Here is a 14,612-nt window from a genome sequence, read left to right as displayed (position 1 = left end):
TCTTTACCATAATGAATTATTTTGTAGTGAAGTTATTTTCCTACTGATTTTGCCTTCCCTCAGTCTTGGTTGTCTTTGAGAGCATAATGACAATGAAGTGTAAGGTGATTGGTATGTTTGTTAATTGCCATTTGGTCCCTTGTAAGTTATAAGTGACCTGTATGAACCTCATATTCTATCAGTTGATGGTGGTGGTGTACTGCATCTGGTGCAGCCTCCTGTTGAGCCAGACCAACATGCAGTTGTGAGTAATACTCCACAGATTATATGAGTTTACAGTAGAACAGCAATGTTGTTTATTTCTTTACTACAGGAAAATAATGAAGAAACATTGACAGCTGTTACAGAGGAGGAAGCAACAGAGACACTTTATGAGGTTTACATCTTTTAATACTTTGTGTACAGGAAATACAGGCGACCAATAAAGCCAGTTGAACAAAAAAATCTGTTTATTCCTCTTTCAACATGTTGAGGTGATGGGTCAAAGGAAATGATTGTGACATATGGTGTCTCTGACTGCTCTTCCATCTTGTATGTCCGTGGGAGGGTCAGGATGTTCATGGTTTGGATCACTGCTGATGTTTGGTTCAGAAGGACAGTGTTCTCCTCTAATTGTGGCAATGTTGTGAAGAATCACACATGCCACAATAATGTCACATGCCCTTTCTGGGGTGACCCTGAGTCTTTGCAGGCACTGGAACCGGGCCTTAAGCATTCCGATAGTCATTTCAATTCTGGCTCTTGTCCTGCAATTAGCCAGATTATATCGCTGCTGTGGGCCCGGTTCAGGGTCAGGGTAAGGGGTAAGCAAATAGGGTAAACATGGATACCCCCTATCACCAAGCAAGTAGCCAGTGAACTCTCCTAAGACAGAAGGATACACTTCAGTTCAAATGTCCCTGAAGCAATTGGTCTTTATATATTTTAAAGTATTCTCAACTCACCATGTCCAAATTTTGTGCTCAGTGTACATTCATGGAATATTTGTGAGTCATGGACAGAGCCTGGCCACTTGGCTTCCACATTTGTGATAATGTTGGCAGCATCACATATGATCTTCACAGTGCAGAGAACACAAATTAGCATCCATTACTATAATGAAATAATTTGTTAGTTTGACATGCTACAGGGAACTATGTACCTGTACATTAATGCTGTGGAAAGACTTCCTGTTCACATAGTCTCCTTCATTTACTGAAGGAGCAATGATTGGAATGTGAGTGCCATCTGTACAGCCAATCACGCCTGGGAACCCTGAAAATAAATGTGCAATTTAAGTAGTAGTCCAAGTATCACCACATCATACATTAAGTTTTGGTCATCCTGATACCTGCAATTTTGTGGCATCCCTCTTTGATAAATCTTGTGGGTCTATGACCGGGGAACACCACAAACGAGTACGGGAGACGTTTCAGTGCAACTGTAACATTCCTGACTGCCCGACAGACGGTAGCCTTGGAAACGTGCTCAGCGTCACCAATATTATACAGAAAGCTCCCGTTTGCAAGAAACCGAAGTGCAATACAAATAATATGCAATGAACTGAGAGCATGTCCGCGATGTGTCACATGCGTAATATATGGCCTGAGGATGTTATCCAAATAAATTATAGATTGTGCTGAGAAACGGTAACGTTCGCACAGAAAATCATCAGGAAATGATAAAATGTCCAAACGCGCTCTGATCACTCTCTCCCGGCGGAGAGCTCTGCAGAGAATTTGGGCTTCACGATCTACTGGCTCTTCAAGGAAGTGGCACGCCATGTCCGACACTTCCTACAGTCAGGTTTCCGACAAAGGGGCGGAGACAGTCAGGGTTAGTTGTAGTAAACCTGCTAGGGGGCAGGTTAGCTTCACGGAGTGTGTCGTCAAAGTGACTCACTCAGGCTGCAGCTGAACTCGCTTTGTGAAACCGAAAACCCAGAGTTTTCGTTAACTCAGGGTATACTTACTCAGTTTTTCCACTAAACCGGCTTCCTGAAACAGGGCCCAGATGCTCACTCATCCCGGTTTTTACAGCATAGTACAAAGACGGGACACAAAAACATACCATACTGTTTCCAATATGGTAGGCTTCAACACTACTTAGATCTATCCTATTAAACAATGTTAACACATTTTGGTACTTATTTTGTCTGAATCTTTAAACAGCCTTTTCAAAATACCTTTATTTCAAAAATTAAAACGCAAACAGCTTTTTTCTTTTTAACAATCACGTGACGCTCATTATGCTGTGGGCTTTCCGGTGCAGGGGTGCAGCTCTGCGGGCTTGTTTCTCCAAAAACGAAACTTGAAACTGATCGAGGATACCGTGTGCAGCATAGCAGGAAACGACACATAACATATCGGGCTTGAAACACAGGCGGCACTTTTCTTTGTATGCCTGCAGGGACTGTTTTCCGTCGGTATTTCTCCAAGGTAAGATAACTGCCTTGCCATATCTTATAGATCTAATAGTTTTTTTTGTCTCACTTGTAGGTTGAAATCACGGCTTCTTATAAAAGTTTTTAGTGATTCTTATTGTAAGAGTTAGCCTACGTGTTTGAGTCACAGATTAGAAGCACATGAAAAATATTTGCTTTATTAGGTGTTGTCTCAGACACTTTACAGTTAACAGCAGCTGTCGAGAAAAACGGTGACAGAATGTTTTTTTCACATGACTCCTGAAAAATGCCGTATTACAAACACGAGCGCTGTTTCTCAACATTAATCAAACGAAATAAATGAATAACGCTACACCATTCATTCAAAGTGTAAGAAATGTGGCAGCTATATTGAAACGCTTGCTGGCCCTTATTTGGACAGTTATAACAAAATTACCTTTAATTTTACTTTTCACCATAAAAAGTGCATTTGTACAGTTAGCAGTCAAATCTGAAACCGCTTCTGAGTTTCCCCCAAAATCAGGTTTATACCCCCGCCACCCACTACTTTTTTCTTTATATGCTGGGCGTTATACTTCTATAATCAACCTTGTCCTTGAGTGATTTAGATTTAAGTGTGCCTCTGGAAATACATTGCCTCGACATGCCTGACATGTGATTTCAAAGGGGCCGGGCTATATAGTGATGGGATTTCCGGCTCTTTTTAGAGAATCGGCTCTTTCGGTTCGACTCACTAAAAAGAGCCGGCTGTTTCGGCTCCGAACCGGCTCTTCAGGTTGTTTTGTTGCTTTAATTTATTTATTATTAACAATAATATAAAATTATGCACAAAAGGAATTACTAACGTAAAAAAACAGTGGTTTTATTTACATATGTTTATATATAAATATATGCGGTGGCCCCTAGAGACAAAACACGTACAAACTCCAAAACATATTTCTAGCATGAACTGAACTTCCAAAGCAGAGCTACTAGATCACTTAAATTACACAATTGAAAGCATGTGTGTATTGTTTGTGTATTTATACACAGATACTCATGTATATTCAAATAATTTTTAAAAAAAAAAAGTTAATTTACCTGTTACTACCACACACCAAATCCGGTCATTGGTACTTGCTGGATTGTGTAGCCACTAGGTAACAAAAGCTTAACACTGCGCCCAGCATCCTGGAGCACTTCTGTTGTCTTTTGTACGTGTTTTGAGTTTGTACGTGTTTTTACGTGCTTCGGAGTTTCTATGTGCTTTGTCTCTAGGCGCCACCGTAAATATACTTTTATTTATTCACTCCACATAAAATGTAATAAATAAATCATATAATACAAAAATCAACTATTCACATGTCAAATTTTAACTATTTAAATTTTCAGCCTTTTCCTTTTACAAAATTAAAGTGAAACAACACAAAACACTGCAAACCACAACACAATTAAATATAAATTAAAATATGAAAACAAAAAGAACATGCATATTCTCTGTCATATAGGCCCGCATGAATAAACTTTCTGAATCCTTTATCATCTGCAACTGAAAAATAGTTGTGGATGATTACTATCCGGTTGTTCAGTGATGACGCGACGAATCCTACTTCCGGGTCTAAAGTAGTCTGCGTTTAATATGGCTTTTATGTTGTTAACATGTTTAATGCTATGTATTTTCTTCTATTTGATCTCAAAAAGCTCCTAAAACAGTCAGTGATCCCTGTTGACCTCCCTCGGCTTTTATTACCGCTAATCATTTATTTAAGCTCAGTTTTTAAAACCTTAGGATGTAACTACAGCCCAGCCCATGCAGCAGTATATGAATGACTAACTTTGTATTGTAGATGAATTATCTCAGTTGTTCTCCTGGCTGAAGTTTGGTCCTTTTACAGCATCCTGCCATGCGATTACATTTGTTTCTGACCACCGAGAAAACTCACGTTAACTTTTATCGAGTGGAAAAAAAGTTAGCTTGTTTATATTATGCTAACATAGCTATGTCGCTAGCGGTCACGTAGCACATCATTATATACCAGCTAGCCAAACTTCAGTAACCCTACAAATGTCACTGCTGTTTAGTTTTCTGTCTTCATTTATGCTGGAAGTGATAAGAAAGCTGTATGTTTTAATTTGTTTCCAAAACCCCGCAGTCAGGACATGCTATATTGTATTTAGATAGAAGCTAGCGAGCTAACGCCCTGCTAACTTCTAACTCCGTTAAATGTCATAAATTCCGTTTTCATGGATGCCTGGATGTTAAACTCAATTGTTACACCTGGTAGAGCAGAACGCTGATCATTTTATTAAAGATGAAAGACTTTAGACAGTTTTTCAACTCTCAGTAATGCCACAGTGATCGTTTGATATATGGACCTGCAGCAGAGTTTAGACCCAGACACGGCTAGTGACGTCAGACTGAACAACCGGATACCTTTCTAATGTGACGTTGTTGTCCCTGGCTCTCTTTCTCTCTCTCTCCCTCTGGCTCTGTTCCTGTGCTACTGAGTGTAACTACCGCCCCTCCCCCCTCTGCCCAGCGTAAAGCACAAGGCTCACATGCAGAGTGAAGTGAAAAAAGTGCGAGAGAGGCTGAGAGAAAGAGAAAAAAAAAAAATCACGTGACGGCTCGCGATAAGGAGCCGGCTTGCGTCGTTCACGTCAAAGAGCCGGCTCTAAGAGCCATTTCGTTCGCGAACGACCCATCACTAGGGCTATAGAAGGGGGTCCAATTACAATAGCGAAGATTGGACTTTAAAGTGATTTCTAGCATTTGTTACACTACTGTCAGTAAAATATATAACAAAAGAAGTGCCATGCCTGAGGTGATATCTAAAAGTATCAGCTAAACATCCAGGAAGCAAATCTCCTTTTCCACCACATCGCACAGGTGCTCTGTGGATTGAGGTCTCTGGATTGAGCTCTCGTGACTGGAAGCCATTTGTGTACAATGAACTCACTGTCATGTTCAAGAAACCAATTCAATTCAATTTTATTAAATTTTATTTATATAGTGCCAAATCACAACAACAGTCGCCTCAAGGCGCTTTATATTTCACAGTAGATTGTACAATAATACATACAGACAAAAACCCAGCAATCATATGACCCCCTATGAGCAAGCACTTTTGTGACAGTGGGAAGGAAAAACTCCCTTTTAACAGGAAGAAACCTCCAGCAGAACCAGGCTCAGGGAGGGGCGGCCATCTGCTGCGACCGGTTGGGACGAGGGAAGGAAAACAGGATGAAGGACATGCTGTCGATTTTTGGGATTATTTGAGCTTTGTGATAGTACGAGCCCACTGGACTGTTGTGATTTCATATAAACTTTCTTTTGTAACCAGAAGAGGTTTGGTTAAAACAGTGATTCTGGGACAATATACGTTTTAGTTTTGTTTTAAACGCTCTTGCATCAAAAATATTTGCTTTAATAATGCTACATTTGCCAAATGGCAAAATCAAAATGTGCCCAAAGACTTGGTATTAAATCCAGTTCTTTTGGATTCTTTACGGCTAAAAAAGACACAAGGCTCAAAGTGGTCTTTTAGTCAAAAAAAATATCTTTTCATACCCGGGATATGGAGACCTGAATACAAAACACACAACCCCAGGTCTGAAGCACAAACAGAAGCCTAGGTATTTATATACTTGCTCTCTACGTCACACCACTATAAGTTTCGATCAAAGACTCTGCTTAGTTTCACTTTCTGGCTGCAAAAGCATGCAGTTTCCCGTCAGTACTTTTTGGCACAGACTGTACTCAGAGTTAGGCCTCTCTTATATTAAAACAATATAATCAGCAAATACACATTCAGATTATATATTCAAACCCCAACATTGGCTATTTTTTTTTTTTTTTTTGGCATTAAAATCTTATAAAATAGTGTTCACAGTGAGGGATGAACTGTGAGACAGCAAGTGTTACAGCCGCTCGGCAGAACGGATTTACATCATTTTGTTATTAAGAGCAAAGCAATAACTACAAAATCAGACTGGGCAAGGAACTTGTGGTGGTTGATCTTCAATTGGTGAAGTTCGGGGCTACAAGAAACTTTCTTTAATGAGCAGCTGTCTAATTAGGCAAAGCCTGCACCCCACTTCCACCGGGCGCACCTTGATCTTCCAGCCTCTGTCCTCTGCCTCAGCTGCCAAGTTGGCATACCGCAGTTTCTTATGCTCAAACGTAAGAAGCTGCTAGTTTTATTACAGACATGGCAGGACCCCCCAAAATCCCGAAAGGTTGTGTCTTATCAGTCCACAAAATATTTTTCCAAAAGTCTCTGGGATCATCAAGATATTTTTAAACAAATGTGGTTTTCTCCTTGGAGCTCTCCCATTGCCATTTTTACAAATTCTTTCTTATTGTTGAATTGTTGAGTTGTCAGCTTTTTCCGTAGATTGTGGCATGATATGTTGCTTTTTGAGATCTTTTAACCTACTTCACTTGAAATTATTTAGGACTTCATGTCATTGTGTGATTTATTTGCAGATAAAAGGTGATAAGTAAAACGCAGTGCTAATAATGTGACAAAAGGAGGAAGAAAATCATGGGTAAGTAAATTTTGTTTCTATGAAATGCCTTTTTTTTTTTTTTGCGCATTTATGGAACCTTCAAGTATCTGTAGCCTACTTGCAATTTAATGTTTTCTTCTCCGATTCCAAAGTGTTAAGCATTCCATCTTAATCCGGTCGTTAAGTGATGACGTGACGAATCCTACTTCCGGGCCTAAAGTAGTCTGCGTTTAATATGGCTTTTGTGTTGTTAACATGTTTAATGCTTTGTATTTTCTTCTATTTAATCTCAAAAAGCTCCTAAAACAGTCAGTGATCACTGTTGACCTCCCTCGGCTTTTATTACCGCTAATTATTTATTTAAGCTCAGTTTTTAAAACCTTAGGATGTAACTACAGCCCAGCTCATGCAGCAGTATATGAATGACTAACCTCGTATTGTGGATGGATTATCTCAGTTGTTCTACTGGCTGAAGTTTGGTCCTTTTACAGCATCCTGCCATGCGATTACATTTATTCCTGACCACCGATAACACTCACGTTAACTTTTATCGAGTGGGAAAAAAGTTAGCTTGTTTATATTATGCTAACATAGCTGTGTCGCTAGCGGTCACGTAGCACATAATTATATACCAGCTAGCCAAACTTCAGTAACCCTACAAACGTCACTGCTGTTTAGTTTTCTGTCTTCATTTATGTTGGAAGTGATAACAGAGCTGTACGTTTTAATTTGTTTCCAAAACCCCGCAGTCAGGACATGCTATATTGTATTTAGATAGAAGATAGAGAGCTAACTTCCTGCTAACTTCTAACTCCGTTAAATGTCATAAATTCCGTTTTCATGGATGCCTGGATGTTAAACTCAATTGTTACACCTGGTAGAGCAGAACGCTGATCATTTTATTAAAGATGAAAGACTTTAGACAGTTTTTCAACTCTCAGTAATGCCATAGTGATCGTTTGATATATGGACCTGCAGCGGAGTTTAGGCCCAGACACGGCTAGTGACGTCAGACTTAACGACCGGATAGACTTTATCAACAGAACAAAAAAAGATATGTACACACAGATAAAAAAAACCCAATAAGTCATATTTAGTAGTTAAACTTTCACAGGTTTCGTAGGTGAACCATCAGTAGCATCCTTTAGTATATTTTTTGATTATACAGACCATAATGCTACTGTTTTGGTTTATCCTTGCTGTTCTTTTCCCTGTTATCTCCTTGCTGCAGGCTGCTGTTTGCAGGTGTATGTATAACTTGTACATGTCTTTCTTGTGTAAATGTAAATTTGTCTGTGATTGTGTAAATACTTATGCTATTGTGTGCTTCACACATGGAGAAAAGACAAACTGCCTTTCATTGTTCTTGTAACAGTGACAATAAAAGCTATTCTATTCTATTGTTTTGACCAAAAAAAAAAAAAAAAAAAAAAAAAAAAAAGCTTCAATAAGTTTAAAATTAAGAAGCAAACTATTATATTGTCAGTATTTCGCTTAAAGATGGAATTTCTGTCAATTGTCACACATCTCATATTTTTTTAACTAATTTTATTAATGCATAATCAAATACATGCTTTTTTGTGCTCTCACAGCTAAAATACCTCAACAGTTACCAAGTGCTTCTGGGTGGACTGAATCTGAAGTAAGCACCTGGCTAAGATCAATTCGAATAAAGGAACATTACATAGAAAAACTCTATGAAGAAGAAGTAGATGGACAAATCCTACTTGCACTGGATGAGGACTTTCTAAAAACAAAAATCTGCATGAGGTCAGGGCCTGCTCATTTGATTATTCAGAAAAGAGATGAGCTTATCAACTCCCAGCAAAAATGTCAAGAAAAGAAAAAAACTACTGGTTCCAAAAGAACTGAGTTTGAGGAAAAGAAAAGTAAGAAATCAGTTCAGTGTCTTCAAACAGTAAGTGATGGTTCTCCAGCACAAACTACACTGAGCGATCAGGAGAAAGAAACTGCTCAGGAACAATGTGTGTTGATTTCAAAGGAAGACTGCCAACCACGGCCATTCGATCAAGAAGGGACTAATTTCTTATATGTAAAACACAGCATCCTGCAACCTGAATCAGGTGCTTTTAATCTGATATCGCCATGCCACGAATTTAAGTCTTTTGCTGTAGCTGCTACATTGGATCGCACAAGACTCCAAGCTAAGTTTGCCAAAGAGATTCTTAAATTTGCAACTGGTTGTATGAACATCAGATCAAATGGTACAATACACTTTGGTGTGATGGACAGCAAGGAGGATGGAGGATATGTGCATGGCGAGATAACTGGTATCCCTGTAACAGAGAAGGATATTTATGTCGATGCTTTGGACTACATTGAAAAGAGTTTCTCCTCTGACACAGAACACATACGCCAGTGTGTGCGACCGCCAAGGTTCATTGAGGTTATGGATCGACAAAGTACAGAAAAGCGATATGTGGTAGAGGTTGACATTGTGCCATTAATAAGTATTGTCAAGAACAAAGTGTATGCAGTCCGTCTGCCAAATTTCAAAGAATTGGCAAACAAAGTAGAGTATGAGAAAGAGATGATTTTGCGAAGAGTGGGTTCAAAAACTGAGCCAGTGAGTGACAAGAACCTAAGTGACTTTTACCAAAGAGTCAAAGATCGCGATGCTCAAAGAGAAGAAGCAGAAAAAAATCATTTCCTTATTGCTCCAGAAATGTGTCAAGACCTTGGAAGGAAACTCACCATGCTGATGACCAGTGGTAAGAAATTCATTGAAAAGGAAAAATGGTTCATACTCGTAACAAACAAATTCAAACCTGATGACCTTTGTAACATTGACTGGCTGATTAACATGAATATTTTCTGCGTGTTCGACTTTGACCCAGACTCAAAGATATCAGGTCTTTGCAGTAGATACCTTAACGACCGTGTTGCAAATATGCATTCTCTCCAGAGCTACAAGGTGTCCGCTGGCACAAACATCAAAGAATTAACAAGTAAGATGGTTTTGTTCGATCAAGTTAGTTGGATCTTTTGCTATGGCCGTACTGACTTCAAAGGAAATGAAGCTCCATGTGATGAAATGACTTGGATCAAGACAAAAATGATTCAACTTAAAAAATCTGTGTCTTTGATCTGTAATCAGATTTTGTCAAAAGGTACATTCCAGGTCATATTCCTATTAACGTCACCAGTTGAGAAACCACTCTTGTACACCTTCTATGAGTTTTTCACAGACATGGAAGGTCATGAAGACATCATCTGCATCTGTGAATCAGAGGAAAACTTCCATAAGTGGCAAAGCTTTGCAGAGGATCCATGTGGGAAAGAAGCTGTAAACAATTCCAGTGTTGTTGGGATGAAAATGAGCCACATTAATGCAACTCTGCAACATATACAACCTGTGAAAACGCATGCCAGTAAACACTTGCCAGTCTTTGTGGGAGGAACATGTGTTCTTAAAACACAAGTAGAGGAACAGATGTACTCACTGGAGATTCTAACGGTCAATCATTGTGATGAAACATGCAAAGAATTCATCAATGAGGAAAAAGAAAACACGGAAGGCCAGTTCTACCATGGTGGGAGAGTGACTTGGTTGCATTTCTGGCTTGCTGAGAACAAATATGCTGGAGAGGTCATTGAAAGAGATGCTTATCACGATACTTCCAAACTTCTCAACAATGCCTTGAAATATAATGCAGACCAGACTCCAGTGAATATCATAAACATCTACCATCACCCAGGAAGTGGTGGAAGCACTGTGGCAAGACAAGTGCTGTGGAACAACAGAAAAAGTCTAAGGTGTGCGGTTGTGAAGCCCTCATATCCAGTTTCTGTTGTTGCACAACATGCAGTTGAACTAAGAGAATATGAAGAAAAGGATCCACAGAGATGTCTTTCTGTGCTGCTCCTCACTGAAGACTCAGACAAAGAATATCTAGATGATCTCAGGAATGAACTAGAGGGTGCCATAAACGAAAGACAAATCCAGTATGGTACTCTATGTTTCATTTTGTTGAGCTGCAGACGCTCCCATGATCCAGAGAAAAAATGCAAGGAGTCTCCTTTACAGAATGTGTCTGTCACTCATAAACTGTCTGATCAAGAGAAGAGAAAGTTTTCTGAAAAACAAAAGGCACTTAACAAAAAATATGACTTTAACTTCATTCTGACATTTGTTCTAATGAGCAAAGGATTCAGTGAAAATTATGTTCAAAAGTTTGTGAAACATCTGCTCCAAGACATTAACCGTCACTCTGTTGAATGTCGTCTCATTCGTTATGTAGCATTGCTGAACACATATGTTCAAAACTCTTTCATCTCTCAGTCTCACTGTGAAGCTTTGCTTGCCTTAAAGTTTGTCTCAGAGAGGTTTCGTCGACATGAGTTTGAGAGATCCCTCAGTGATCAGGCTAAGCTAGTCTTCTTGCACCTTCGAGATGACAAGACGCACATTGAATCAATCAGAATCATCCACCCACTTGTTGCAAAAGAAATTCTTCAACAACTTCTGGAACCCCAACAAACTCAAAGCAGTTTGGCGATGGATTTGCTCCACGAGGATGTGCTCTTTGAGCATAGTTTAGAAACAGATGAGTATCTCACATTTTTGAGACTGCTTTTTATTCGAAGATCCAGAATAACTGAAGAAGACAAATACTTTTTGAGTTTGTTCTCTCCTTTCATTGAGCATGTGCGTGGAACTGAAGAAAGCCCAAATAAAGCGATCGAGTTGCTCAAGGAAGCATTCGAGCGTTTCCATAATGATCCATTCTTTGCACAGCAACTTGCTCGTCTTCATTATACTTATGAAAAATTTGAAGAGGCCAAAAACTGGGCAGAGACAGCAGTGAAACAGCTGCCTGACAACTCCTATATACTCGACACAAAGGGGCAAGTATATAAGAAATGGTTCCAAGCAAAATGTAAAGCAATTGAAAATGTACCAAAGACGGCGCAAAACACAACAGATGCTGTGGAAACTGCACTGAAAGCACTTGAGTGTTTTCAAGAATGTCAGAGAGCAGCTGATGCTGAGATGCAACATGTCAACACTTCAGGGTTTTATGCTGAAGTTGAGGTTGGGCTGGGCCTTCTCAAACTGATCTTTTCATTGCAAGTATTTGCAAACAGATCCAATGGTCATTCAGAGTGTATGAAGTACCTAACATCAGATTACATCCCAGTGGAAGTTAAAGATGCTTGGGAACCATTTCATGACCATTTGAAAAAACTGTGCCAGACAATGGAAGACACTTTGGAAAGGATCTCAGAGGACCTGAGTTATTTCCAGACAGACATTGATGCAGATGAAGAAGAGACGCCTGAAGGCCCTGAGGGGAAGATACGTCATCCATTGAAATGGTTGGCAATAAAATCCTCTGAGTATGGCAAGTACTTCAGTGAAGCTTTTTCTGCTGCAGTCCTACAGCATCGGAAATCAATCCCAGCCAACCTCACTCCTTTCCAAAAACGAATGATGATCTATCATCTTGGTGGTGGCAACATAACATCCATTCTCTATAAGATAACTGATCAGAAGAACGCAGTAAAACTTCTAGAGCTCATCCTTTCTCTCTACCCCAGTAATCCATTAAAAGCTAAATTTGATCAAATGGATATTGTTAATTACATAGCGGCCCATATTTCTCTGAACTGTCTGTCACCACAAAATCAAAAAGTAGCTCCTCTGAAAGTTCTACAAGCACTTCGTCACCAGTTTCCATATGATAAAATGAAATGTTTGCCAAATGCCCTGTTCTTGCTTACATTGCTATTCTGGCCAGAGGATGACGACACAGAGCATGAGAGAGAAAAAAAATATCAAATTGTGCAAACAGCTGTTGAGCACCTGGAAAAAGGCCACAGGACCAAGATGAAAGACATTCCTCCATGGAAGAGAAGGATTTACACTCATTTTTTTCTAGGCAATGGGAGTGGGTTGGACAAGTTCGTCCACAAGAATAAGTTTGAAAAAATCAGAGAGTTGTCTTCAATCACAAAGTTGTATGAAAAACGCATGAAGTGGTTTAGTGGTGAGGCATTCAAGACTCCAGAGATTGCCGCAATGCTAAAACATGTATCTGGGTGGACTAAAGATGGATTGGTGTATCTTGAAGGTCCCAAGGAAAAAAAGTTCAATATCAGGCCTGTTAATGCACCTTCAGTGCCTCAAAGTAATGAAAACATCACCTTCTACCTGGGGTTCAATTTCAGAGGCCCTGTTGCTTACAACATAGTTGTGACAAAATAGTCAACAACCGCTGCCTGTCAGTGTCAATCCAAGTTACTTTTACTTTTTAGTATTATGGATGTTAAAAAACTATGGATGGTTTTTAAAAAACACACGAGCCTCAGTTTGTGAAAAAAAGAATAAAGCTAAACAGTTGTAGCATGTAATGATTATGTATGCAATTTTAGTGTCACTCAAAAAACATTGCTCAAGTGTCATAAAAATAATTAACCACTGTTTTGTTTAGTTGTAAATGTATTTAATCTGGCCAAGTTATTTATCCAACTACTTTGTATTGTGATTATGTGGGTGTCACATTTTGTTATGCTTCATTAGTCTCATTTTAGGTTGTACTTCTATTAGTGTATATTTGCATTGTTAGTCTATTAATCTCAACTACACTTTGGGGCCAACTTTTTCTTATGGTATGTGCTATTAGAAGGACGGCATAAATTACTCTGAATCTAAAAATTATTAGGAATAACAATGTAAATATAATTATTGTCATGGCTGGGTATATCCTCTCCGGCTAATATGCCTGTGTGTTTGTTACTTGTCTGTATTCCTTGTGTTCTCTTGACCAACTGTACTTGGATTTTATGAGCTGGTTCATATTCAGTGTTGATGCACTACACCGAAAAACAAAATCTACCAGCTACGCTAAAAGTGAAGCATGTATTGCTTGACTACAGTGTGAGCCTTCTTTCAGTTTTAATGCAGCTTTCCATTGATGTTCCATGACAGGAAAGTTGTTTCCAAGTATGAGCCCTTTATGTGTACTTTTCTAGTATATTATTGTGTATTTTCCAGGATAAATAAGGAAGCAGTATAATTAAATGTGAACTATTTAATTTTCTTGCCTATTTGCTTTTTAAATAGATTGGGAACTGATGTAAAAAAGTTTTTTGCAGTCAGAAGAATGACACTGTTGCATAGATGTTAACTTTACTTACAACACGATTCTTTAGGTAAAAGTGCAAAACAGTAATTTAATGTGCATCTTTTTTTTCTTTGAAGATTTTGCATTTTATTCATATACATGACTAAGTAAACATAAGTGTCCTTAAAATATGTATAAAATAAATGAATAAATAAGGTTAATGACATTTCTGGTGTTGTTTCTTTGTCAAATTGAAATCTCCAGTTCTGCTCAAACTAAAAGAATGGTGACATATGCTTTTTATAGGCAAATGTTTTCAGCTGGGGAAAGGTCTGAGGCTTGTACTGCAAAGCAGGATTTGGTCATATCCAAGTAACTTTAGGTTTAACTCAGGGTTTTCTGTACTGCAAAAGTAGTTCACTTCTTACTAGGGTATATTGCCATGGTAACTTATGATGTGAACTGATTAGAGATCAACAACAAAACTCACTGCTTATCGGCCAATGTGTTCTCCAGAAAATAGTGTCACCATTCTTTGAAAATCCCTTAATTGGATTGCTGTGTGCAGGAACTAGGAATGTGTAAATTCTTTCTTTCCTTGATCATCTGTAACATCAATGGAACTTTATTCCTTGATTTTTTTTCTCCCT

At 38.8% G+C, this 14,612-nt stretch overlaps 1 protein-coding gene across 1 annotated transcript; it reads left to right on the top strand.

The window, feature by feature from the left end:
• Positions 1-2,265: 2,265 nt before the first annotated feature.
• Positions 2,266-14,202, top strand: LOC146671564 (sterile alpha motif domain-containing protein 9-like). The gene is made up of 3 exons (XM_085403812.1): positions 2,266-2,417; positions 6,852-6,913; positions 8,467-14,202. Exons 2-3 carry the CDS (start codon positions 6,910-6,912, stop codon positions 13,101-13,103), a joined length of 4,641 nt encoding a protein of 1,546 aa, XP_085259938.1. The 5' UTR covers positions 2,266-2,417; positions 6,852-6,909; the 3' UTR covers positions 13,104-14,202.
• The last annotated feature ends 410 nt before the right edge of the window (positions 14,203-14,612 follow it).

Source organism: Rhamphochromis longiceps, linkage group LG4 (genome assembly GCF_057381845.1).
Source record: "Rhamphochromis longiceps isolate RC_006_pf linkage group LG4, R_longiceps_female_GT1.1, whole genome shotgun sequence".
Taxonomy (NCBI): Eukaryota; Metazoa; Chordata; class Actinopteri; order Cichliformes; family Cichlidae; genus Rhamphochromis; species Rhamphochromis longiceps.
The sequence above is the reverse complement of the archived record's forward strand: the minus strand, read 5'-3'. Positions and strand labels throughout refer to the sequence as shown.